At 43.8% G+C, this 27,064-nt stretch overlaps 1 protein-coding gene across 4 annotated transcripts in view; it reads right to left on the bottom strand.

Moving 5' to 3' along the window:
- Positions 1-5,776: 5,776 nt before the first annotated feature.
- The window catches only part of dnaaf11 (dynein axonemal assembly factor 11), a 41,290-nt gene continuing 20,002 nt past the window's right edge, over positions 5,777-27,064 (bottom strand). For 3 of the 4 annotated variants that reach the window (XM_084912226.1, XM_084912224.1, XM_084912225.1), the window contains 6 exons: positions 26,165-26,230; positions 25,593-25,662; positions 21,016-21,111; positions 20,483-20,577; positions 11,683-11,835; positions 5,777-11,310 (listed from right to left, as the gene is read on the bottom strand). In XM_084912226.1, the coding sequence (XP_084768352.1) occupies positions 11,238-11,310; positions 11,683-11,835; positions 20,483-20,577; positions 21,016-21,111; positions 25,593-25,662; positions 26,165-26,230 (553 nt within the window). In that variant the 3' untranslated portion in view covers positions 5,777-11,237. Of the gene's footprint in view, positions 11,311-11,337; positions 11,836-20,482; positions 20,578-21,015; positions 21,112-25,592; positions 25,663-26,164; positions 26,231-27,064 lie in introns of those variants that run through there. The other variant, XM_084912227.1, reaches the window with a different exon arrangement.

Here is a 27,064-nt window from a genome sequence, read left to right on the forward strand (position 1 = left end):
TGCACATTACCGACACCGTGAATCTGCTGACTCGTCTCAGATTTTTACATTTCTTTGCAGAAAAGCTGAGAAGTTCCTCTGAAAGCAGAAGCAGGCGTCAGTGTTGAATATTAATGATTCTGGTCCCACATGGATCCACTTCTAAAATATATAAAGCTGCAGGTTTGGCCTGAGGACATAATAAGTGAGAAGAGGTGATAACAAGAGGACACTTTGATACCTCAGACATCACTTTGTTGTTCAGGTCAACTTGTACATCTGTGAAGGCACCACTAATCCAGGAGCCACGTTTACTTTCACAGGCTCACACTAACACTGTTACGATTAACTACATGCAAAACTACAAAACAAGGACTGAGGTTTATTTACACGCTGATGAGCACGGCCTGGACTGCACAAGAAAGGATGGAAAGAAACACAAAACTGCATAAGGTGGAAGCAGGAAGACTGGATGAAGTGATGAAGACAAGGACGAGTGAATTTACAGATGGCCGAAAATAACTTTCATCCATACATTTCAGGTTATCCCAGAATTTTGACGTCCAGCTGAAAATTCTGAGAAAATAACTTGAAGTTGAAAAAGTCATTAGAAATGTCAGGTTCTCTGAGATAAAAACTTGGCTACGCCTGGCAATTATTATTTTATTCATTTATTTATTGTCAGTGGTGGAAACACAAAACAGACAATCCAGCAATGACAGGGAATGACGGGACTGCATCTGGGATAAAGAGCTACTCCTAACCTTCAAAGTAAAAACAGGAGAAACTAAAATACAACACTGACACAAGAAAACTAACAAGAAACAAAAAAACATCTTTGTGGCCTGGGAAAACCAGGGGTGTCAAACATAAGGCCCGGGAGCCAGAATCAGCCCGGCAAAGCATCCAATCAGGATGGACAGTGTTAGGAAATTTGAAGGAGGGCAGAAATTTTGGACTTTTAACTGCAATTTCCTACATTTTTACAACTTTTCCTACAGACCTCGTCCTCGTACTATTTTAAATAACAACTAAGCGATTAAATGACAGCAAAGATGCTGTTTTGTTTTTCTACCTGCTGTTTTCACAGTATAAAGGACATCTTCAGTGAATTAACAAAAACTTTTCTGTCATTTCTTAAATTTGATGCCCAGAGAGTCGTGCTTAGAGATTTCTCTCATTTACTGCAGCAGCATTACTGCGTCATGTGCAAACACACAGGCACGCTGCTGAAACTGCTCTTCTTTTTCCTATATTCAGGATTTACCAGTGAAACTTGTTTACACATCTCTGGTTTAAATGTTGTTTCTAAGAAATCTTTGATTTGGATTCTTTGATTTCAATTATTTTATGATTTTTAGGTTGTAGTTGTTAGTTGTTGTCCACTACAGAGCCGTAAGCTTCAGAACACAACACAACACACGGTCTCGTTGTTGCCTTCAAAGAGCACAAAGTCGGAGCTCTGCGGCGTTCCGTCTCTTTCGGGTCATTTTTTGGTCATTTGATGTGATGATCATGAAATGAGCAGGAAATGTGAACTCTGATGACGCAGTTCGGCTGTTTGATGCATCAGCCTGCACGTACACTAACGCAGACACACGACCGAGGCCTGGATCCTGGAAATATCTGCAGTGGAAATGTGAATGTGCAGGGAAGAACAATAAGACAAAGTCAGAGCCGCTCTTTCCAGGAAGGAGTCCTGTGTTTGACCACACAAAGGCTAACAGGATTTACCCAGAAGAACAGAGCAATCTTAAAATAGATTGATTGCACGTCTTGGTGGCCTTTAGTATTTCTGCTTAATTGGTAACGGTCGTCGGATTTGACTAATTATCTGTATGAAAAACGTCCGAACGAGTCTGTAATTGAAAAAGCAATAATTTGACTCCAGCTGTCTGCTGCTGTACAGGACGGTCCGCTGCTTCCCAGCTCCGCGTGGACAGATGGGAATCAGACCATAAAGCTTAGAAGAAAATGGATTTTCCTGATGGTCTTTCCTTTTTTTAGCTTTCAACTCCATTAAATCCTCCAGTGAAGTGAGTTACAGCCTCTTTGCCCTAATCTTCTTCAGGAAACAGCAAGGCCTTTTCAGAAGCTTCTCCTGCCTGCGGGATTCAAACCTGTGACCTCCTGGTCACAGCCAGGCATTTAGGCAGGAGCAGATTGATGAAGCTTGGCTGAACATTTCAAAGCTCCCTGCAAGTGTCAGTTTGTGGGTGTGAGGTGTTTAGTGATGGACGAAGGCTCCGATCAATACTTGTGTCCGTGAATGGAAGAAGATTTGTCATCCATGTAATTTTACAGGCTCAGAATAGCACGCCGTCCCCGAGCAGAGACCATCCGTCCTGCAGGCGGCTGACAGCTGGAGTTACTGTGATGATGCAGCAGCATGGTGGGAACCTTCTGCTGAAGTGCCCTGCAGCATGAATGTTTGGACACATAGTTTAAAGTAAAATAAAACGCAGATATGTCGCTTTAAACATGGCTCCACACACAGACTGTATGTAGAAGATGGACATAGCTGCAGTGATGTCACAGTTTAATTTCTGTGGTCCAGATGTGAGCGTTGTGGCTGTTGCTACATCAGATTGTTGGAACCAGATTAGAAACTCAGATTTTTCTGCACTCATGTGAAAAAGCCTTCTTCCTGTTCCTGCATTTCACAATAAAAGTCCTCAACAAATAAACTCCACACCTGCTGCAGTTAAAGAAACAATTTGCAGATCCTGCAGATTTCAGGATTTAAAATAAAAATATTTTCTCTAGTGTTACACATTATGTAGAGGAGGATTTCATAATGTTTAATAGATGTAATAATAAAAACTGTTACTGGAAAAGTCACTTTAGATATTTCTATCAGCGTGTACTGCATTGGTTGAAAGTCTGGGATGAATGCTTCTGATTATCTGAGACAAGTTTAATAAAAACTCTGACTCTGACATCTTCCTCTTCTCCTCCTGCACTGAAACTCCATCTTCATCATCCTTCATCCAGCAGCCTCCGCTCTCCCTCCTCTGCACATGTCCAAACATATCAGCCTCACCTCTCCACCTGAGCTGTCAGATGCATCTGAGCACCTTCGGCTCTGCCTCTTCTTGTCATTGATGTTTTCTTGCTGCGAGTTTTCACTCTTCTTATCAAATACAGGAAATAGTGAAAGATAAAGCATGTCCAAACCTGTACCAACCATCAGTATTGTACATTTCAACATTTCAACACACTCAGAGACGGAATCAAGAGTTACTGCTACGCAAGAAATAAACTTCAAGCTGAAAGCAAACATGTATCATGTGTGTGATGCAGATGTGACACAGATGCGATACTGAGGTGAACATAATGCACGGATCTCAGGCAGCAGTAATTTTACTGTCACCGTTTCACGTCAGTCAGCGGAGTTTGTAAGAAAAGTATCTTAACAGCAGACAAATGTCATATTTTCAGATCCTTTAATATCCAGTAGAGACACGTCACCATAGAAACCAGGAAAACTGTCTTCTCCAGCCTCCAAATGTGGACTTTTGTTGTGCTTTAGAGGCAGAAAATCCTCAGTTTGTGTCCACAAACCTGAATCTGAACACACAAGATGAGGCTGCACAATTTTAATGCATGACAGGAAGTCGGCAGTTGGTGGTGACACACTGACCATATCTGGACGGGTGGGCGGAGTTATCAGCTAACACTAGCTCGGGCATAAAGAGTACAGTTGGCACAGACAGACACCTGCTAATAAATCCCGAACAGACTAAAATAAAAGTTTAACTGTGGAAACTGAAGCTCAGACTTTGGCAGCCGTGTTTAATCAGGGTTTCTGAACAGTAACACTGTAATGAGTCACAGCCTGGTGAATATCTGCCTGTTTACAGTCAAAATTATCCTCCGTAACGTTGAGCTGAATCCAGAAACACGCTGAGGCTGTTGCTGTTTCCAGATGAGCAGCTTGCATTTCATGACAAACCTGATATGAAACGTCCTCGTGCGGCTCCACGTCTCCGCCGTCCTCCGGGGTCTTGGACTCGTCACCTGTCAGGTGTAGCAGACGGTTTTTCTGTGTTTTATTCTGCACCCTCCCCTCAGCTTTCATGTCTGAGAGCTGCAGGCACTGAGGTGGAGCCGGACAGTGTTCGGGCCCACAGAGACCTCCAGAATGGACCTGTTACGTCTTCTTTCCTCCCCCGTCCTCCATGAAAACACCTCTAACAGCGATGGAGCGCGCTGCAGGCTGAAAACTGAAAAGCCACGTCACCGTTTCAAACTGCTCGTTGGTTCACGCCAAACCTGAAGGCCTTTATCAACAGAGGAAGTCAGGTCAATCCCACTCTTCTTGAGACTTCTGTCATAAATAAGGAAAACTGTATGTACGTTCACAGTCTGTCTCTGTGGAGCGGTGACAAATTAAAGGAAAAACCTTGAGCGGGTGACCTGTGCAGTGAGAGGGTTTTTTTGCTGGCATGGCGGCTTGAGGATCCGCCTACCGATCCAACAGATCCACAGAGGATGCCATCGCCCACGTCCTGCACACCACCCTCAGCCACGTGGACAAGAAACAGGGTAACTATGTGCGAATGCTGTTTGTTGATTACAGTTCAGCGTTTAACACAATAGTGCCCTGCAGACTGTTCACAAAGCTCAGGGATCTGGGACTTAACAGCCGTCTATGTGCATGGGTGTTGGACTTCCTCACTGGCAGAACTCAGGTGGTGAGGGTGGGTAGATGCGTCTCTAACAGCATCACCATCAACACAGGAGCACCTCAGGGATGTGTCCTCTCGCCACTGCTCTACTCCCTCTACACTTCAGACTGTGTGGCCACCCACGGCTCCAACACCATTGTGAAGTTTGCTGACGACACAGTGGTGTTGGGTGCCATCTCCAACAACGATGAGGCGGCCTACATGGATGAAGTGAAGAATCTGGCATCATGGTGCCAGGACAACCACCTCCAGCTGAACGTCGGCAAGACCAAGGAGCTGGTGGTGGACTTCAGAAGGAGTCAGCACAGAGACTACAAGCCCATTATCATCAATGGAGCTCCAGTGGAGAGGGTGCCGTCCTTCAAATATCTTGGTGTCCACATCTCCTCAGACCTGACATGGGCTGCCCACATTCAGGTCCAGACCAAAAAGGCTAGGCAGCGCCTGTATCACCTACGACAACTGAGGAAGTTCAGGGTCTCTCCAAAGATCCTCAGGATTTTCTATACAGGCGCTGTGGAGAGCATCCTCACACAGAACATGACATCGTGGTTTGGGAACAGCTGTGTGAAGGACCAAAAAGCTCTCCAGAGAGTGATCCGTACAGCAGAACGCTGCTGCAGGATTGCTCTCCCCCCGCTTCAGGACACCTACACCAGGAGATGCCGGACTAGAGCAGCGCAGATACTGAAGGACCCGTCCCATCCTGGCAACAAACTGTTCCAACTTCTGCAATCTGGTAGAAGGTTCCGCATCATCCGGGCAAGGACAGAGAGACTCAAGAGGAGCTTCTATCCCCAAGCCATCCGGGCCCTAAACACACACACACCCGCCCTCTCACATCTATAATTGACTGAGACAGGACTCTCTTCCAGACACTCTAAACCCAGGCACAATGTACATTCCAAATTCCTTTAATTTTAAATATGTTTATATTGTCTATCCTGTAAAATAGTCAGATGTCTATTCATATTAATGTACAGAATTCACCTGCTTGCTGCTACTACTGCACATTCACCCAATGTATATACTATTATATATATATATATATATATATATATATATATATATATATATATATATATATATATATATAATGTGTTTATGTGGACAATGATGACTGTTGTTGTTTTAAATTACAGCGCAGAGATGAGATACAAAGACCAAAAAACGTTTATTTCTGCTGTAAAGTTGGACAACTTAACTCGGGACTGTGCGGGTCTGACTCACTGCCTCAAGTGGAGATCACAGGAACTGCAGTTTGGAGGTTAATACACATATTGGGAAAATCTGTGCTAGATAAAAATTACTGTCAGCTGCCAGCAGATTTATCTTTGGTATAAATTTATTTAGGTTATTTTCAGAAAAACTGGGATTGTTAGTAACTTCATCATCTCTGCGGTTTAGGACCAGCGGTTCAGGCCGGTGCTGTAAAGTTGTGGAGATATTTTCTTGGCCTTCTTAGAAGCAGCTGAGCATCGTTTAAATGCTGACCATCTCCATCTCTTTATAACCACAATGCACTCATCTCATTGTGGATATGCTCCTGATCCAGGCCTGTGCTTCACCGACAGGGTGCGGTTGGGTGTTCTCGGCCAACAGCTTCAGTCGGCGGCACTGATGTTGAGCGTTCACTGGTTTCTGTGAACACCGGCTTCAGAGTGCAGGAAACTGAACCAGTTCTGAGCCAACGCGTGACCACGCCCACCTTTAATAAACCAATCAGCTGTAACTAAAAGCTGCTGTTTGGCTTTCTAAGAGATCAAAATGAGACTGAGAAATGGACAGACACTTTAAACGTGTCTCACAGAATAAATTTTCTGTTTCTACTTTGATGTCTCACTTCATTTTGCTGCTGATAAAGTTTCCACGAACTCTGTGACCCAGTTTGGTTCGGGGATGGGATGAGCGGGCTCCCACCAGCAGACAATCATCCTTTGAAGCGCTGCTGTATCCGTGAGGGATATGCTGTAGACTTTTCATTAGCACATAAATTAAATGTCACTAAGTAATAAAACCGACCGACGCGCCTCCTTCCACGAGAGGTGATGGTGCTCTGGTGTGTGTTAACCTCCATGATGCGAACACGTGAGGCCGCCGTGTGATTCAGTGCTCGCTCAGTTGAGGTCGTCGTGAATCAAACCCGCCGTGAAAAACGACTTTGTCTGTCAGCCCCGAGCTTCAGTCGCGGTCCAGGAGATTCACGACTCAGCATAAACAATAAATCCAATAAATCACCACGTGGCTTCTGAGTGTGGAGGACACATATAGAGGTATAACGCAGCTCCTCCACCCAGAGGAGTCCATCAGATGAAGGCTCCACCTGGAGCTGCTCCTGAGATTATTTTGGATCCATCAAAGCAGCTCACTCTCTGCCTGAAAGACGCTCAGTTAGCTCCTCCTCCTTCAAGGAAGCTGTCTTCTGATTGGCTGCTCCCCACAAACAGAAGGTAAGAACAGCACAGAGCTTAGAGAGTTTGTCTCAGTACAAAATGTAACCTCAATAATTGAAATTTGGACCATGTTTGATGTGAGCATCCACCACTGGAACAGCACACGTATGACTGGAAATAAGGAAAAGTGGAGAAGTCCACTTTATGGACAACATTTCCCGTGAGGAGAGTTTCATAAGATTCCTTCTTTGACGTTCACGGGATAATAAAGAGCTTCCCACTGGCTGCAGAGCGAGCATCTCTGCGCTGCATCAGCCCTTCGCTGCAGCGCAGAGATGGCGAGAGGGAGGAAACCAGTAAATTATTCATCCCAGAGAGGAAAGAAGGCGAAGAGGGAGGGAACCCAAAGAAGGAAAGGCCAATGTCTTCTCAGACCAGTGCCACATAAAACCAAACATTTTCCTGCCCAGCAGGGATCCAGTCTCCTCACTGGGTCCCCGGGCTCTGCGTGCAGCCGCACGGCGAGGACGTAACCCCGCAGAGTGACTGGATGGAGTAATTAACCTGAGATGCAACCACCTCCAGGGTGTTCCTCCACTGTGGTCCTCTCACTCTTAAAGGTTTGATGTGTTGCATGTTCAGAGATGCTCTTCAGCATGGATGTAACATCTAAATATTTGAGTTAGAATTTCATCTCAGTGAGACTTTACCTGGATAAATAAAGGATACCAACAGGCTTGGGGTGATTGCTGCTCACTGGGTATTCCCCCCTTTTTTCGGGGGGCTGTTCTGTTTAAACCTTAGAGATGGTTGTGGGAACCTCCCAGTGAGAGCTTCAGCAGGTCGTCTTGACCATGCCCTTATACCCAAACGCTGAGTAGATATTTGTGTTAACGAGCAGTTGGACACATATACCAAAAAAGTGTATATGTGGTATAAACACACCTGACATCTGCCATATAAGGTGGATCTGTGGCACGCCGAGTCAAGCTGCAGGTGTGAGCCACATTTGTGCCAGAATATCTGAGTTTTCTGGCTGTAAACTCTTCTCACTGTATTGTATTTATTATTTACGGCCTGTGAAAGGAGAAACATGATAACATCACCAACGAAGCACTGAGTGGACTCGGCAGCAGAGAGTTCAGAGAGGCTGAAATGCTTAAACCTGACATGTAGCACTTATAAAATGCAGGAAAAAGAAGAAAACCTGAGGAGACGAATAAAAATAACTGGAGGCTTTTCTTCCCGCTCAGAGACGAGTGTGATCGGAAGTCTGATGGCTTGGACTGAAAGGAAACGGCGAGCGTTACGAGTCAGCACCGTCTGACCCGGGTCAAAGCGATGAGGCGGTGCTGCTTTCACAAAACGAGTGGGACCATCCGCTGTCATGGCAACAGACAAAAATCGATGGAGCTCGGACAGATAAGAAACAGGTTCTTGTGTCTCTGAATTTAATCAGACGGCAAGAAAATCTGGTTCATTCTGGTTCTGATCTGATTGAGTGTTTAAACAGGAAGGAGGTTCACGCAGGCAAAGGAGGTGAAAGCTAAAAACAACTCTCTTCTTAAACAGATATACTCCACAGGTCAATACTAAAGGTAGACTCTGACTATAATCTGCAGCTCTGACATCTGCAGGACTAAAAACCATCTGCTCAGTAAAAAAACAATTACTTCTGTCACAAACAATCCAGCGCTGCACGAGCTCATAATTCAGATTGTACGACTAAAAAAACAACAAACAGACCCACAGCCTGCCCCACAGCCTGCCCCGCTTCATGCCCCGCTTCATGCGCCGAACAACGTGAACCAATGTGACCGACTCAGTGGTGTAACTTAGTACATTTACTTTATTATAATAGTACAGCTTTAATGTACTTTAATTATTGAGGTTATTAAGAAGAAGAATTATTAAGAAGAAGAGCTCAGTGCATCATGGGAAGTCCTCGAGCAGCCTGAGCCTGTAGCAGCATAACCACAGAGATGCTTCAGGGTCACCTGATCCAGCCCGAACTAGCAAAAAGGAAAGTTTGAAGCCTAATCTTAAAAGTAGAGATAGTGTCTGTCTCCTGAATCCAAACTGGGAGCTGGTTCCACAGAAAAGGGGGTGAAAAATGAAGGCTCTGCCTCCCATTCTACTTTTAAATACAACAAGTAAACCTGCAGTGTGAGAGCGAAGAGCTCTGATGGGGTCATATGGTACTACGAGGTCTTTAAGATAAGATGGGGCCTGATTATTTGGCATTTTGTCTTTTCCAGCATTTTTACAGTGGTCTATCAGGCTATTGATCTATCTCCATCTATTTCTCACTTTGATGACAACAACCTCATGAAAATCCTTAACCTGCACTCTTTCTAATGGCCACCAGGGGGCGACTCTTCTGGCTGGAAAATGAAGGGCAAGCATTAAAAATGAAATGACCTGATTTCTCCCGTGATTTATGACCTCTGTGAACTCTGTTCACATGAGTTTATGATGCCATTCATTAGTTTCAGATTTCATTTAAATCATTTACAGGTTCATTTACAAATTTTGCTCCAAATGAGAGTAAAATAGACAAAAAGACTGATTTCTGGCGTGTCTAGAGTGTTATTGACAAGCTGTTAGTGAACGAGTGTGCAGTGTCCTCTCTCACTGCAGGGAAGTCAAAGCGGACAGGAACACTTTTACCTGCAGTGATGATGGATAACAGCCTGAACACACTCAGGCAGCAGCAGCAATGATACAGACAGAGGAACAGAGTAAGGAAAGAAGCTGACTGCTGCCTCAGACCTCCATCATCGAGGACGCATCCACCAATCGAACACCAGTTAACCACAACACACCTGAGTCAGGAGAGGCAGAAACACTGAAACGCTTCAGCCGTGATAACGACGAGGAGCTAAACGAGCTGTTAAATGGGACTAATGGAGCATTTGCCACTGACGCACAAAACTCTCCCAGCAACCTGAACCTCGAGGGCGTATTTCAGAGGCCGGCGGTGGTGTTGGTTTGTTTCATCACACAGGAAAAAAACAGTGAGCACAAACAGAAAACGTGTTATCTGCACAGCCACACGACACAGAGGGAAGCTCATTTATCAATAATTAATGAAGCGAAGCAGACACGAGTGCAGCACAGACCGCAGATCTGGGTCAAAGGAAAATAATGTGGAAACTTTCCAAGCTGTCGTGTTTCAATGTTTAAACAGCAGCGTGAAACATTTCATTGCAGGATGATGATTGGCTGGAGGGAAACCCAGTAAACATATTCATGTTTTCACTTCAGGAAGAAACGATGATATAAAAATGTTAAAGTGTTCTATAAACTGGCTGTTTGGTTACTTGTTTTAATAAGAAATCCATTATATTGTTACCTAAACATAAAAAACCTTTCAGTTTGAACTGAAATAAAAGCAAAACCTATGATTAAGTATGGTGACTCTGGTCCAGGAGGCTCATTAAAGGCGCCTGTTCGCTGCAGTTTACATGTGTTTGAACAACAATAAGTCCTTATATTAAAAACTCAAATCGAAGATGGCATCACAGAGGCTTTTCCTCCTGCAGCCGCACCACAAACATCCAAATCTCCCAGATGGCTCGAGCCACGGGGTCCAAATATAGAAGGCTGGATGATAAAAGACGAGCGAGGCTGTCGGGAGGAAAAATGGTCCAACGCCAAAATGAGTTCTCAAGGCGCTGCGGCTGTAAAGGCGCTCAGAACCAGGAGGAGGAGGAGGAGGAATCGTGACCTCCGAGCTTTTTGGGGTGACAACTCAGAGGAAAGCAGAGACCCAGGAGACTTCAAGGAGAGATGAACAAGCTTCAGAATATGCCTGGACCGGCGTCCTCTGGGCACAAAGCAGAGGCTCTCTGATCAAAGCCGGGCGCAGAGAGTGAGCAAGTTTCTGAGCTTTGAGGAGGAGCATCACAAAAACAGAGAAAACACAGCAGGGCAACGCGCAACGGCAGCCAAGACGGCAACCAGGCCACAGGCAGAACTCAGACGATTGATTTTCAGGCTGAAATCTACACGAGGGTTTGAGGGAGACCAGCAGCAGCGTCTCTGTTCAACCCTCCTAACAGGGCTGGCTTTTAACAAATGCATCATTTCAAAGGAGACACAGAATTAGACAACGATGTTTATAGTGAGGAAGTGTGATGTTGCGTTGCTTCAGTAAAGCTGTGCCAGCGTTTCAGCTCTCGGCCTCGCCCTGCTGCAGTAACGAGCAGAGAGTCTTCCCCCGGTCGGCCATGTCGTCTTTACAGCTGCTTTAAAAAAGGGCAGAAAATGTGTTTGAGAGGAAGCTGCCTCTTCACAGCTTTAATTACATTTACTTTTTGTGTACCAACAATAAAACTGTCCAGTTGAATTCATGTCCAGGTGTCTCATTAATATGTGTTTAAGGCTGGTGGTAAGGACATTTATTAAATGCTGAGACATCAGGTTTGCAGACTGAACCATACACATCAGGAAATCTGCAGTAGTTCATTTGCACACATCTGCAGGTCAGAGGAAATCTAAAGGTCTGTTTAAAGGAAATATACCGTCTCTTTGTTTCTATCATACAGTCTGAGTGTTATATAAGCTCATCCTTGTACTCTTATATGAGTGGGGGGACATCAGGGTCGTCCACGAACCCTTCAGAGAAGTGATCCTCGGCGGCTGGTGGATACGGTCTGGATGCTTCCATCGGCCCTTCTTTGGCGATCTGGCGTGGCACGATGTTGGCGAGGTCGACGGCTGTGCGCTTGCTCGGGTCGACTTCGAGCCTCTCGGGAACGTTATTTTTCCTGTCGAGATAAAGGAGAATTATGAAGGTCTTAAATAAGTAAAAGAGCTTCGTGAAAGACACAGGTGTAGAGAAAGAGAGCGCCTTGGGCCTCCTCCACTCCTCCTTCATTAATACATTAAATAAACAACAGAACTGGGCCAGAAACAAGCAGCTGGCCCCACAGCCTGCCTCTACAAACATTTATCAAAGGATGGTCAATGAATTTAACTGTGTTGCTCAGCTGTTGAAATTCTCTCTTCACTGCTGGATCAGCTGTGAGAACTGTTATTATAAAGTGGAAGCATTTAGGAAACACAGGAACTCGGAGCAGGAATCCCTGCAGAGCTCCAAACCTCCTCCGGCATTAACATCAGCACAAAGACGGCACACCAGGACCTTCACGGGATGTTTCTGAGGCCCAGCAGCTCCTGAAGGTGTAATGTGGAGGTGACCCAGACATTTGATCCATGCAGTGTGTGAGTGTAGAAATGTTCACACACACAGTTACACAAACTGACGTGTCCTGTTTCTCTGTGTCAGGAAACACGTTTACCTCTCGTACAGAGATAAGGTGGTGACGTTTTAATTAAAAAACGAAAGCAAAAAAAAAAAAGAAAAAAATCAGGAGAAACACCGACTGAAGTAATTAATAAAAAGGGCGAAGCTCAGACTGTAATAGCAGAGCTGCTGGTGGATGAAAAGGATTTGTCTCCAACATTAGGATGCTAGAGCAATATCCACGGGAGTCTTACAGGAAGTCAGTGTAAGTCTGGAGTCATTTTAGTGAATATCGGAAAATCTCGGAAAATCCTGAACATGGTTTTAAGATGCTCAACATTTGGATTTAGATTTAAATCTTAGTGAAAATGGACGCAGGAAGGAGAGTAAAATGTAGAGTTTATGAAACGTACAAAAAGAAAATGATTTCCTCAAAGAATCAGTTCAACCTTCAAGCTGTTTGAAAGCATCGGCCCGGTTCACCTGAGCAGTCACTGCTGTTCCCACGCTGGCAGTTTTAATCTGTGTGGCAGCTGACCGGCAGGTAAATCCACCAAAAAGCAAGAAAATAAGAACGATAACAGAAAAAACTCCTGATTGTACCAAGAAACGAAGCACCAGCCGCTATCAGGATTAAAGTGAGGGTCATGCGTATGTGCAGTTGGGACAGACCACCATCATCCCTGACGCTTGAGCACGTAGCAGTTCATCAGCTACCTTCACGTGTCTGCTAAAGAAACTCTAAAAGTCCTCCTACCTCCTCCGGTTCTGACCTCCGGGTTCTCTGTGAATAACTTCTCTTTCTCAGGATAGTTTTCCTCACTGCGAGGAGAAATTCACAGAAAATATCTGAGTTCTCAGAATCAGCAGCAGCAGCTCCCAGTTCTGAGAAGCTTTATGAGAACAGGAGAATAAATCAGCCATCGTTGGTGCTGATGCTGCGCAGAAACACTCAGGTTCCCAGATTTAATGTAAAACATCAATATGAGCGCTCGCACGGATGTGATCAATGGTGCAAAGTGCACGTGACGCACAGTTAATAAACCCCCAGACTGTAAATAATCTCTGCCTATATGCAAATACCCAGTTTAGGTCTTATATCACACAGAGCCTCGCTCCTGCTGAAACAAGTGGCCACGAGTCATCTCCAACATGTCTAATATGTCCAGAGGACAAACATTTTCCTTTTGGCCGACCTCTGCGGATGCAAATTTAAGAGTTTAATACCGTGGCTGTAGAAGATTAATATCATATCTACCTCTGCTATGAGTCTCAGACACGGAGAGTTAATAAGTGGCGCTTTGTTGAAACTGCTGGTGTGGCTCACGATAAACAAAGTGTCCTGATGTCCCAGATTACAGGACCAGCGAGAAGAGCCGTCACTCCCGGCTCCTCGTGTATCTGTGAGTAGGATAACAGCTGTGAGGGGGCGCTATTACCCTGATCACAGTCTTCTTCTGACCCTAAACGAGACGTTTTCAGGCCTAAAGCGAACCCAACACGACAGCAGGGTCTCCTGGCTGTTAACATCCTCAATCGATTAAAGCCTGAATGATTTTTTCATTTCACCTTTTTTCACCTATTTTATTGGTTCAACTTTACTTGAGTTGGTTACAATCAGTCACCAGTTTACTGTAATATTTGGAATTATGTTCATTGTGTATCAGAAATATTCTGTGGAAACAAACTGACTTCATGTGTTCATTATTTACTGTTGTGTTCAGTGTTGTTACTCAAGCATCCATAAATTCATCTCCGGGGGTCAATTTTCCACATTATCTGTTACCATCAAACCGAAATGATCCAGCTCCTCCTCTGAACTCATCTCCTCCATCTCACAACAATCAAGTCCATTAACCCATCAGATCAATTTATAGGACGCCGGCTTCACGGTCAGATGCACTGTGAGCAGCAAACCGTCTCCGGGGGTTTCTCTGATTGTGTTTGTCGAATTAACCGCAATGTAACACGTCACCGTGGGGACACAGACACACAATGACACACAACAACTGGGTTAATCTGACATACCAGTTGATGCTAAATTGTTCCACTCGTGTGTGCACAAATTGATTTTTTTCTCCCTTTCACAATAAAAGTCCTAGCCATGCCTGCTGTGCTGTTGGAGTGCACAGAGGAATCACCCTGCTTAAATGTGAAGTAGAAGACATTGTGCCTTTTCTCCTCCCATCCTCCTCGATCAGTCACAGCAGATGGCCGCCCCTCCCCGACCATGGTTCTGCCACTGGTTTCTTCCTGTTAAAAAGGGGGTTCTTCCTTCCCACTGTTGCCAGGTGCTTGCTCGTAGGGGATTGTCTGATTTTGGGGGTTTTGCTGTATTACTGTTCGGTCTTTACCTTACAACAGAAAGTGCCTCCAGGCAACTGTTGCTGTTATTTGGTGATGTATGGATGAAATAAAATTGAATTGCATTATTTGTGAGACTGTTGCAAAGCAAAAGTCCTTCTTTATGTTGCTGTCTGAAGAATTCTGTTTTTCATAACTAGTTCTGTATTTTGTAGCACACAGACAACCATTCGCTCTCACATTCATGCCTATGGGCAATTCAGAGTTTCCAGTTAACCGATCCACACTAACTGCATGTCTTTGGACTGTGGGAGGAAGCTGGAGAACCCACGTATACACGGGGAGAACGTGCGAACTCCACACAGAAAGAGCCCGGCCTGATGGTGGAATTGAACTCAGGGCTTTCTTGCTGTGAGGCAGCAGTGCTAACCACCGTGCTATAATACCTACAAATAAATGTTAAACTGAAGGGAGAAAGATTAAAAGACACAATCTCAATGTCTTAAAGAAAAATACCACAAACTAACCCAAATCCTGGTCTCCTCTTGATCCAGTCCACAGTGTGGAGAGTATGCTCTTCCAATAATTAGGCTTCCTTTTAGTAAAATTTTCCAGGAAGAGCGTTGCTACTATAATTTAATCTTCTGCACAGCAGCTGACAATAAACATCAGAAGGACGCAGGAGGAGGAAGAGGAGCCCCTTCATTACTCTGCATTCTCCCGCCTGTTTATTAAGAGGGGAATAAAGCTGCCAGAGGACTGTAGAGAAAACACACCGCGTCAGGAAAACCTCGGACAGAGAAAGCAAGCGTGTCGAATTTCAGAAATGAATGTTTAGTACATTTGATATTGTGGTCAAACAGGTTTGTAAGACAGGATGTTTCCAGAGTCCATCAACAACCAAACCTGGAAAAATATGATCATAATGTGGAAGAATTTAATGCCACTCTGTCACAGTTCGTTTGCTTAGCTCCACATGCACAATATCCTGCAGCAGTGACGTACCAGTCACAGCAGCTGCTGGGAAATAACAGCTCCCTTATAGACGCCCAGTGAATCTGCATTTGGACTTAGAGCTGTTGGCTGTTTTGTGTCGTGTTGGAATATTTTTGGTTTTCATTTAGTTTGGCTTTTTCCCCTCATTTTTTAACCCAACCAGTGCTGCCTGCACCTCACTTTGGTTCTGCTCACGTCGATAGGGGACCGTCTGATACTGTGATATCTTAACTGATCGCAGAGGGACTCAAACCAATCCATCTCCAGTCTGATTCTGTAAACAAGGTTTCGTATTTTTCAAGTTTGGCTTCCATTCAGCGCCTCACCGTGTGTCTCAAAAATGTTTGTACATATGAGTCAGACTTGTGCACAGGTGTGCTCGTGTTCTCCCATCAACTTTTCTTTCATAAACTTTCTCTCTTAGACCTCGTTACACCTCAGCACAGTGTTTATAGATGTGAATAGATGTGAATACTGCAGAACCGAGTAGAAATGCAGGAAACTTTGGAAGTTCATGAGCTCTCAGAGTAACCTGAGTGCTGATAAAGTCTGCAGGAAAATAACTATGACTAAGCTTTTATCGGACAGAGTTCCTGCAGGGTTATCACTCTCAGTTCGGTAATGGGGATGTAATTGAGTTGTCCTCAGCCACAGTAACAACATCAGCAGGTCCTGTTCAGTGTCTGCGGCCACCGATCCACAGAGGATTAGGTTTTGGAGTGGATGTGAGGTGATGTCACGGGTCTGATCTGAACCCCATCGGCTCACGTTAAGATAAGAACCAGGCTAAACGAGTCACGTGGACGCAGAGAGACGAGGTTAATGCGCAGATAGCGAGCTTCTTCCTGATGTGGACTATTTTGATAAGACAAAAATATGATTTAAACCTGAGTGCAGATTCAAAGGCTTTAATGGATCGCTTGCAAACACACATTACAGCCAGTTTTTAAAAGCCTTGTGCTGAACTACAAAGGTAAACTTAATGTGGGACGGATACGTTTCGGCTGGAGGTGGTACTGCAGAAGTGTCCATGATGTTCTGAGCGGCTCCGTGTGGAGAGGTTCAAATATCTTAGAGTCCTGGAATAATGAAGGACGAGAGCGACAGACGGTCTGTTGGGGTGAAAAGAGAGCTGAACGTGAAGGTCGATCTACTTTAATATGCCCACCTATCGGCTGTGGAAGTCCATGTCATGTAGATATGGGCGCATAGTGCCCCGAGAGGTTTCATTAAAAGATTAGGTTGATTTAGAGGAACAACCTTTAATCCAGAACTCTTTTTTTCGACAGAGATCTGACTCACTGAAATGAAAACTGTAAGTGTCACATTTAGAAGACTGGAGTCCGCTGTGCGCAAACAGCCTTTATTTTAATTTTGTTTTTTTAATAAAATAATTAACATGAATTATGAACAGCTGACGGTCCTCTTTTCAAATATGGAAAACAGACAAATTTCAATTAGAAGCAATTTTTAGAAGAAAAGAAAATTAGAAATGAGATTAAATCAGAGAGCTGTCAGCCTCTGCATCAGTGCAGGTACTATCTCAGCCTGGATGTGAAAGAGAATAAACAACCCTAAATATTAAAAAACTCCCAAATACTGATCTAGAAATTTCCAGACTTTGATTTTTGGGGCTTTGATGGATCCAGTTCAGTTGGTAACAGTCCAGATTCACCATTTATGGGTTCAATGATAGGAAAGGACATTCTGCTCTTTCCTTGAACTGTGAACACAGTAAATACAGTAAAAACTGTATTTACTGTGAACACAGTAAATACAGTAAAAACTGTAATGAAAGAAAGAGAACAATAAGAAAAGAAAATGGAGGGTCAAAGGTCACCAACTTTACTAGGGTGCCTAAAATGTTTGAATTTTATTTGCCAAATTAGGTGGAGAATTATCAAGAGTTATAATTTTTCTGCTTTACATGATCGGAAATCAGAACTTTGGATTTTGGGAAATAAACAGTAATTTAGCAGCTGTTAGACTGATTACTTCATTTTTGAGGGGAGATAAAAATTTGTTTTAATTCTGTTTATCTGCAATAAATGTAACCTCAGGGAGTTTATTATAACAACCCAGACTGGGCTTTCCAGTTGACCTTGACCTTTAACCTTTCAGATCCACTAATCAATGGCGCTGTGAGCCGAGGGTCTGAGATTATGTCTGAGTCTATTTTACACTTAGTGCTGCTTCGTGCCATCAAGAAAATCCATTTCAAACCCGATCAGGGCCTTCAGATCAATTTCCACGCACACCCAAGGCAGAATACAGAATCTAAAGGCCCAGGGGTCAAAGGTCACGCCTTATCATATCGAAACGATGCAATAAGTCAGCAGGAAGCAGCGGAGCTCACCTGTCACCTTAGCATTTATATCGAGAGTCCAGGACTGCACTGGGACTCTTTATGGAGTTTGATGGGGACAGATGAAGGACAGGAAGCGGCTCTCTGTCATAAAGCAGTAATGATGATGATGATGGTAGCATGGTGAAGAGCACACCTCCAGGCATGCAGAGGGAGCGGGGGATCAGTTACACGGCTCTGCAGACTAATGTGGTCATTAAGAGGTGAAGCTGAGCTCAACCTCAGTGAGAGCTTCATCACCTCACAGAGGAAGAGGAGCTGCTGATCGTTCATGTTTCAGTCAGTGAAGATGAGACACAACAGACTCCAAATCTTCTCTCCTGACTCTTAAAGTTGCACGTTTACAAATTCACAGCTTTGACCAGAACATAGACTGTATATAAAAGATGATCTACACACATTTTGGACCTTTATGGCCATCTTGCTCTGTTGGAGCCACAAGTGACCTTTCCTCATTCCTCAGTTTGCACATCTCCGATCCCTCTCCTCATTTTTAAATCTCACACAAACACTGAAGGGCAGAATTTTTAATCACCTTAAAAAACTGAAACATCTGAATACAAAAGACGAGTTGTAGGTGTGTATATTTCAGCCGTGACCACACCTCTTTCATACACTGAAAGTAAAAATACACCCGCTTTCCTCCTGATGTATATGATTGTGATTTTTACTGAAGCACAAGCTTCTCAAATAGTCTGCAACAGTCATATTATTTAATAGATAACTGCATGAAAACAGCACAAACACAGTCCTGCAGTTCAGGGTCTCCAACTATCTGACAGAAACACAGGAGGGGAATGCAGATGCTGTCTGAGGGCAGCTGGAGGCTTTTAAATAGAGACAAGAAAGACCAAGATATGAAAAAGGTGTTTACTGACTCAGGTTTGTTCCTTTAACTTTATATAAAATGATTAAAAAGTGTAACAGCGGTATGTTACCAGAATGGTGAGCCAAACCAGCTCCAAGTGCTTCAAAGGACAAAAATGGTTTAAATTCAACCAAAAATAATTGTAATTGTTCTTTTCTCCCAGAGTGGGATTTGGGTCACATTCACAGTTTGGTGGTCTGCAGCAGCTGTTTGCTGATTTGAGCCCAGCAGCCTGCAGCTAAATATGAACCCAGCAGCACAGACACGTTTCACTGTGGAGAATCCTCTTCCTCACTTCCTCCCAGTGTAATGATGCCACGTGGGTCAAGGTTATCTCCGCCCAGCACACGGTCATCGAGCAGGGAGAGCGCCATCATGAACACGGCTGATAAAATGAGTCACGCTCAGTGTTTAAAATACAACAGCCAAAACACCACAGCCAACAATGCTCGACTTCATTCACACAAACACAGACCAGCCTGCAGGCTGCACCTCTTTATGCCCTAATAGTATTATAAACTTAGTATTTCTGACTGTTTATCATCTATTACCATCACAAATAGAAATTTGTATGTATCACATAACATTATTCCTGCAGTTTAAGAAACTAATGCCCAGTTAAATTTCACTTAATCATCAAATCACAAATCAAACAGTTTCTTCAAGGTGCTCAAAGTAAAGATCTTACAATATTAAAGAGAAAACCTCAATACAGTGTATCAGCAAGCACTTGGCGACAGTGGGAAGGAAAAACTCCCTTTCAACAGGAAGAAACTACCTGCAGAACCAGGCTCTGGAAGGGCCGGCCACCGTTTGGGATGAAGGAAGAAAGACAGGACAAAAGGAGGTCAGTCTGCACATACGTTACATGTAATGTATGTGCAGACTGACCTCTGCCTTTCTGTCAGCTGTGATTCATTTCTATGCTGATGACAGACAGATAAACCTGCCTATTAGACCCTCTGACACTCGCGAACTGAGTCGGCTGCTGAGAATCTTTAGGATCTGGTTTAATGGTGATCTAAATTTTTGGACAGTCACACAGCAAAACTAAGGCAATAATGTTTTTATTTCCATTAGGAAGCTAAAAGGCATCCTGCAGTTATTATAACAGCATGGCTCCGTAGCAGAACTGGCCTGACTACAGTCCGGACCTTTCACCGATGATAAACATGTTTTATTTTGGAGGAGCTGTTTGGTAAATCTCTTCTTTTACTTGATGTTTAATAAAATCACGTGTAAACATGAGCCTGCAGACACCACCGTGCAGATGTCTCTTGTTGCCCTTCATGTTGAGCCGTTTGACGTACTTTGGTTCTTAAAGGTGTTTTTCAAACGTGCTCTAAAAATACTAACTTACCTTCACAGAAGTACTTCACCCCAGCGTGGCCTCAGTTTGTGAAACGCTGATGTGCGCTGCACTTTACACCAAAGATTAAAGGTTGAATTGCTGTTTTCATCTGTCGCGGTGCTTAAAGTTACGTCTCTTTATCTCTAATGTTTTATTCCATCCTTGCATTTGCTTTCTTAGATCATCATAAAGATTATTAAAAAGAAACTGGAGGTTAATATTTGTTTCCTTCCTGTCCAACAGTGTGTGGATGTGTGATCATGAGCTCTGTGCACTGAAGCTACCTTTGATTATCCTCCGATAAGCCGCCGCTGCGTCTGTTCTGACGCACTCTGGGTGGACGTGGGACGGTCTTCGTCACTTTGATTTCACCTTCAGCCTGAAAAAGACGACGCAAACAGCTTTCAGTCTTTGGTTTCTGAACTCTTTACAGGCGCTCTGCTGCAGGATTTAACAGCCATATGGAGGATTAATAGCAGCAGCTGCTGCGATGCTGCAGCATCAGCACCTGTTTTTCTTGTTATAGACGCAGTAAATAGTTTCTTTATTAAAACTCTGAGTTTAATACGGCTGATCTTCAGAGGAACAAGTGAAAAAAGAACAGGGAACAGTCGTAGGTCCACACACAGTCAATCATCAGCACTCAAACTGTAACAGGATAAATCACTGTAATCTGACTTTTTACAAAGCGTCCCAACCTTTCAGAAAACATCCCAAAGAAGCAAAAGTTCTCTGTGAAGTTTTGCAGCAGCCTTTTAACCTCTTCCTGCTGCAGCGTCCCGTACCTGGCTCAGGTGTGCCGTGTACCTGTACGTACCCTGGGCATTGTCAGGAGGAGGTGTCCGGTGGTTTGGGACCTCTGAGCCGTCGAGCTGTCGGGCTTCACTTCGGCCGGCAGAACCACCTGAAATATCTGCAGAGTAAATTATTCACAACTTTAATTAGTAAGATTAATGCGCTGATCTGGCACCGACGCCATCCCAGTGTGTCAAATGACTTTATTCATTAGCGGGTCTTTTTATAGGTACGCTTTCCAGAAAGGACTCGAGAGAGAGTGACCAGAATAGCTCCAAAACAGAACGGCGGCGATCAATCACAGGAGAGGAAGCCTATGGAAACCAGAATCAAGATGTGGGACGACAAATCGGGCATAAAATAGGACTTTTTCATTTTTTCATTTAATTCAATTTGATTATGAGGGGGAATGTGAGGAAAGCCACACTAAGGAGGAAAACTCTTCAGCTGCAGAGTGTGAGACGTGTCTGATGTGATATACACTCCTCACAAATGGCTCCTCGAGTCAATTCTCCCCGCTCTTCTCAACGAGTTCGTATTAAAAACGAATTTTAAAAGCCCGGACTGATGTATCACTGCGTAAATCACCCCGCCCGTCCAATCAGGACGACCTCTGGCACACAACAGCCATCCATAAACACTGTAACAGCTTGAAGTGCAGCCATGACATTCAGGAGTCTGGCAGCGAGAAGAAGAACTCAGAAGCTGCAGGGCTCAGAATTCATGAGGGAAAAAAGTTCATCGTGTGGTGAAACAGCTGTTTAACCAGGCTTAAAGCAGCAGAAGTCAATGCAAAGCAGCAACATCTGGGGCTGAAAACGACGGCTGCAGTTGTATACAGTCTTCCCTGAAGACGTGAGAAAAGTCTTCACAGGACTCTCTGCAGCCGTGAGAAAAACTGAGTCCACCGCACCTGCAGCAGGAATGACTTTAACTTCTCTTTTTCAGTACTGACAGTGATGTGATCAGTGCTCACGTCACTGTGGAGGAGTCTTGGCTCTTTTTTACAATGTTGGTTCAGGTCATTGAGGTGTTCATGGTCACCTCACTAACGTACATCTTTACTACTTTCACAGGAAAGGATTGCTGGATTAAACAGAACTGGAATAAACTACTATCAAGGTTAGGGTGTGCAATGCTCGGAGAAACAGCAGAAACCCGAGAACTCTACATGTTAGCATGTTAAGAGTTCATGGCAGTATAGAAAAAGACTGAACAAGTTTAGCTTGTTTGGAGGGTTACAGGGAGAAAGCCTCTTCTCTTTAAAAACAACATGGCAGCACAGATTAGGTTTGTGAAGCTGCATCTGGAAAAACCACAAGAGACGAGACAAAGTGGAGATGTTTGGAAACCAAACACTGATCAGGACAGACTCTCGGCATGGTGGAGGAGGCTGATGACTCGAGCACCTCGCAGTCACAGAGTTAACCATGAACTCCTCTGTATGCCAAAGTATTAAAGAGTCAAATATGAAGCTTGGCTCAAAGTGAGTCATGCATCACGGCATGATCACAAGCACAGCAGCAAGTCTACAAAGAAAAGAATCAGAGTGCTGCAATGACCCAGTCAAAGTCCAGACCTCAACCTGAGCTGTGCATAAATGAATTCACTCAAATCTCAATGAACTGAACAAATGCTGTAAAAAAAGGTGGGCTAAGATTTCTCCACAACGACGTGAGAGACTGATGAAGTGATGCAGGAGATGATTACTGCAGAGGCTACGGAGGCTCCTGTCACAATAAACCTGTCAGACTGCAGGAAACCTCCAGCAGGGCTGCAGCGGCTCCACTTCTGCTGCAGGAGACTCGACTGATTACTGATCGTAAAGGTGTGTGCTTGAACAGAGCACATTTGTGGTGCATTTGTTCTGGACAGCTGCCATTTTTACAGAGAAAAAAAAACAGTTTCCATCTGGGAAATGAATTCATAGTAGGCATATTAAAACTTTCCAAAAATACCGACGTCACATAGGTTTGATGATTCAGCAGATTCTGGAGGCCTGTTGTGTTCTGTAAATCTGCTCCTCCATCTATCACACGTTCCCGCTGCTCCCAACAAGCAACATCACAGCAGTCAGTCGTCCGTACATCCTCCACACTGCAGACAGATCTCTGCATTAACAGGCAGTGTTTCAAAACACAGCGGAAAACAGAGATTTTAGGAGAAAAAGAGAAGAGCTCGAGGAGGTTTGGTCAGAAGTCTCACTTTTACTACTTTATAGCAGCTGGGTGAGCTCCTCACTGCACCATGTGTTACATGATGATATGGGCCACACAACCTTTACAGTTTTTACGTGCTACCTGTTTTTTAAACATTTGTCTTCCTGTTTTTATTCTTCTTCCTTTGTTTGTTTTACATTAGCATGCTTAATATAACTAAAGGTGTGCCACAGGGTTCGGTTCCAGGACCACTGCTATATTTGATGTATGTTATATATTTTTACATATATAAACAATCCTGGATATTATTGAAGTTTGTTTTTATTTACATTCCAACTTTTTCAGAACTCTCTTTGTATTTAAGAATTAATACCGATGACCCTCTTCTTCAGGTCACATTTAACTGGTAAATGAAAGTCGGTCTGTCCTTTGAGATGAAAACGAAACTTCTTTCTTGCACTTTCATGGCAGTGATGGATTATGAACATGTTATTTATACATGTGCATCTTCAGTGCTTTCATATGCTGGGTCTGTCGTGAAGCACTGAGATTTATTACCAACCTTAAAGCTCTGTATGTAAACTATGTGCTTGGGCCCACACGTTCTGCAAAGACACTTAAAAACACTTAACCTTAAAAACATTGTAGATTTTTAATGTAAATTGCTGTGTTACTCTGGTTTAGTAAAAACATGTTGCACACTTACACTTATGCTACCTCTGCCAGTCACCTCAATGTCAAAATATGAAGCTACTGTAAACATACACACAGATTTTAGAAGCACCAACTTCTCAAAATTTCTCATATTTTTCATCAGCGAATGAATTTGAAAACTTTAGTTCTCAGTTTCTGTTTGCAGACAGAAATATGTGCATTCATCTCAGACCTTCTCTGGCTTTGTGGTGCTGCTGAAAGGGGAGCTGCTACAGTTTGGTGTCGGCCTGCAGCGAGTCTGCTGCTGCCTGCAGTCTCTGAACTCCTCACTGTGAGAAATCAGAGCTGCACTATGCAGGACATACTGCTTGGTAAGTGTTTCCTGTAAACTTTAGAGGCCAACAGATATCTGCAGTAAGTACAAATACCTCAAACTGCAAGTAACATGTGCACAGTTACCTCAACTCAGCAACACGGGAAAAGATTTGCTGATTTGTTCGTGTTTGTGCTCCTAGAGCCTTCAAAGTTCACAGGTTTGAATCCCAGAGCAACATGGAAATACATTTAGGAAAATCTTCATCAAGAACTACTGTCGCAGTGCCCTTGAGCACAAGGACTTTCACTGGCTGACAGCAGCAGTCTGTGGTTAAACTGGCCTGCTTCCAGTGTGAATGAGAGGAGAATGAAAGTGGAGTCTGGAGCTCTGAGGACACGAGCCGGTACACAAACAAAGGTGAACAACCAGAGGAAAGCAAAGACAAGACTCAGAGGTCTGACTGAAGATCGAGGTGAAAACAACAGTAGGTGTAGGAGCAAAGACAAAGACAGGAAGTCACGTCAGAATCTAACCTTCAAACAGGAAGTGACCAAGGCACAAAAACACAGAGACATGAACATTAAATATGATGACAAACATGGGGAAAAAACGACCAATCTAAGAGGCACCAACCAAGAACTGTGCACAAAGAGCTGCTTCTGAATATTTACTATTATTATTCACTTTTCTTTGGTTTTAAGATGCACAGCAGAGTTTGGACAGCTAAAATTCTCTTACACTTGTCCAGGTAAAAATTTCACATTGTACTGAGTTGGCTGTGAAATGTTTTCACTGCACTGAATCATTTTCTTATTCGTTTCTGAATGTGATGAATCTCGATTTTTGGTGCAAACAGCATGAAAGCAAAGCTCCAACCTGCCTCGTATGAAAGGCTCAGGCTGCTGCTGGTGTCATGAGGTGGGGGCTATTTTTGTGCTCAAGCTGAAAGCATCTCTCTTTGACTGTCTCACAGTAGTCACATGGCCTCCACAGTCACCACGTCTCAGCCCAACAGAGCAGTGTAGGGCTGTGGTGGAACGAGACATTCACTTTAAGGATGTGCAGCTGACAAATCTGGAGAAACTTTGTGATGCTGTCATAAAAATATGAACCAAAATGTTTGAGGAATGTTTCCAGCACTTTGACGAATCTACGCCACAAAAAGGAAAAAGTGTCCAATCAGGTACGAGTAAGGTGAGCGTAACTGTGACTGTGAATATCTGCATGATGGAAACAGTGGTGAGTGAGGGTCTGAACAACAAACTTAACAAGCTGACAAAAACTTAATGACTGACTCTAAGTGGCTGCTGCTGCCCTTTATGATGGAAAAAGCCCCAAATTAATGGATTTGTTGTAAAGTTCAGAGTGTGCAGCCAAAACTATGCACAGGCTAAACTTCAAATTAGGCATCACCTAATCTGAAAGGTCACCAGTTAATCTGAGTATAAAAATAAAAGCTTTACAGCGCACCTTTCCCTTGACGCTGACTCTGGCGTACGACGGCTGAACGTCCACATCGATCAAAGAGGTGTCCATGTGTCTGTGAGAAGAGGAAGGTCAGTCATTATAAACACAGACAGGTACAGATGCTGATCAGCTGATCAGGTGGAGAGTTTTGGTCAGACATCTAAAAGCCCGTCTCTGTGAAAGAAGCACCGTGATGGGTTTCCCAACCTGAGCTCCGACCACAGTTTAAATCAATTTGACTCGATGTGGCTGCGGTAAATCGGATTTGGTGCAAAGAGCCACCACATTAGACAGAAACCAGCTACACAACACACACGAAGACAAACCATGACTAGACACAGATCTCATTTACAGCAAGAAGTTATATTTTAAAATAAAACGAGGTACAGCTTTTTCCTTTATCGATATCTAAGGTTCAATATTATTTGACAAAACTGAGAGTAACTCTGTGTCTCACCATTAAATATGGATTGATAAAACACAGGTCTGTTCGCTCAGTCCATTTGAACACCTATTTAAGACATGATTAGTTTTTAATTTTGATAAATGAAGCTGCAGAGAGTTTGTGCTCCTACCTGTAAACTTCCAGGTCCAAGATAATCGTGTTGTTTTCTTCATCTTCTGTTAGAGAGAAATCCAGCCTGTTAACAACACAGAGAGCAACAATCCAGATGTTCAAACCAGGACACATGACACTGATTCTTAATGTAAACACTGCTATCTACACCGTGCCTCCACAGACTGTATATAATAGATGGACAAATTATTATGAAAGCTCAAAGACAGTTTTTGTCACCACGATGTTCATTTTTGGAGCCATAAGTGACAGATGACTGAAGATAAAGTCCGATCAGTAGACTTCCTGTTGGTGCCTTCCAGTCCTGTGATTCTAGCTGCGATACAGACATCAACTTAAAATCCAAACAGGGTATTTAGTTAAAACCATGCGGGCTTAAAAAGGAGAAAATTAGCTGTGGAGACCCAAACTGTTGTTTTTTTTGCAGTAGGCTGTAAATGTGTTTCTTTTTGCTCTAAAGTTGGATGTTGTGAGACGACCCTGACGGTGAGGTTGGTCAAACTCACATTATTTTATGGCTTAAACTTGTTTCTGCAGCATGTGACGTTCCCGGCCACTCGTGTACATCTTTACTGAGCTGGCTGCTACGAGTCGGGCTGCAGTGAAGCACGGCGTGCTGTCGCCCCGCTGCAGTAAGGTGATATCTCACATAAAGCATATATTCCTGACCCGAGCGTGTCCTCAGCTCAGATTACAAATGAAATCAGGCGTGCTTTAAGGCCTCGACCCCTGTGGCCTTGCTCATGATATAAACCGTTTGGATAATGGAGGAGGAGCGGGGTTGCCTGCAAGCGTTCATGTTTTCCCCCAACAGGACGACAGCAAGTGGACCAGAAAAAGCACCTGATAAGTTTTCACCTGCCTCACTGAGCCAAAGTAAAAACATGACAGATATGAA

This window comes from Perissodus microlepis, chromosome 18 (genome assembly GCF_051167445.1).
Source record: "Perissodus microlepis isolate ML-2025 ecotype Zambia chromosome 18, ASM5116744v1, whole genome shotgun sequence".
In the NCBI taxonomy this organism is placed as follows: Eukaryota; Metazoa; Chordata; class Actinopteri; order Cichliformes; family Cichlidae; genus Perissodus; species Perissodus microlepis.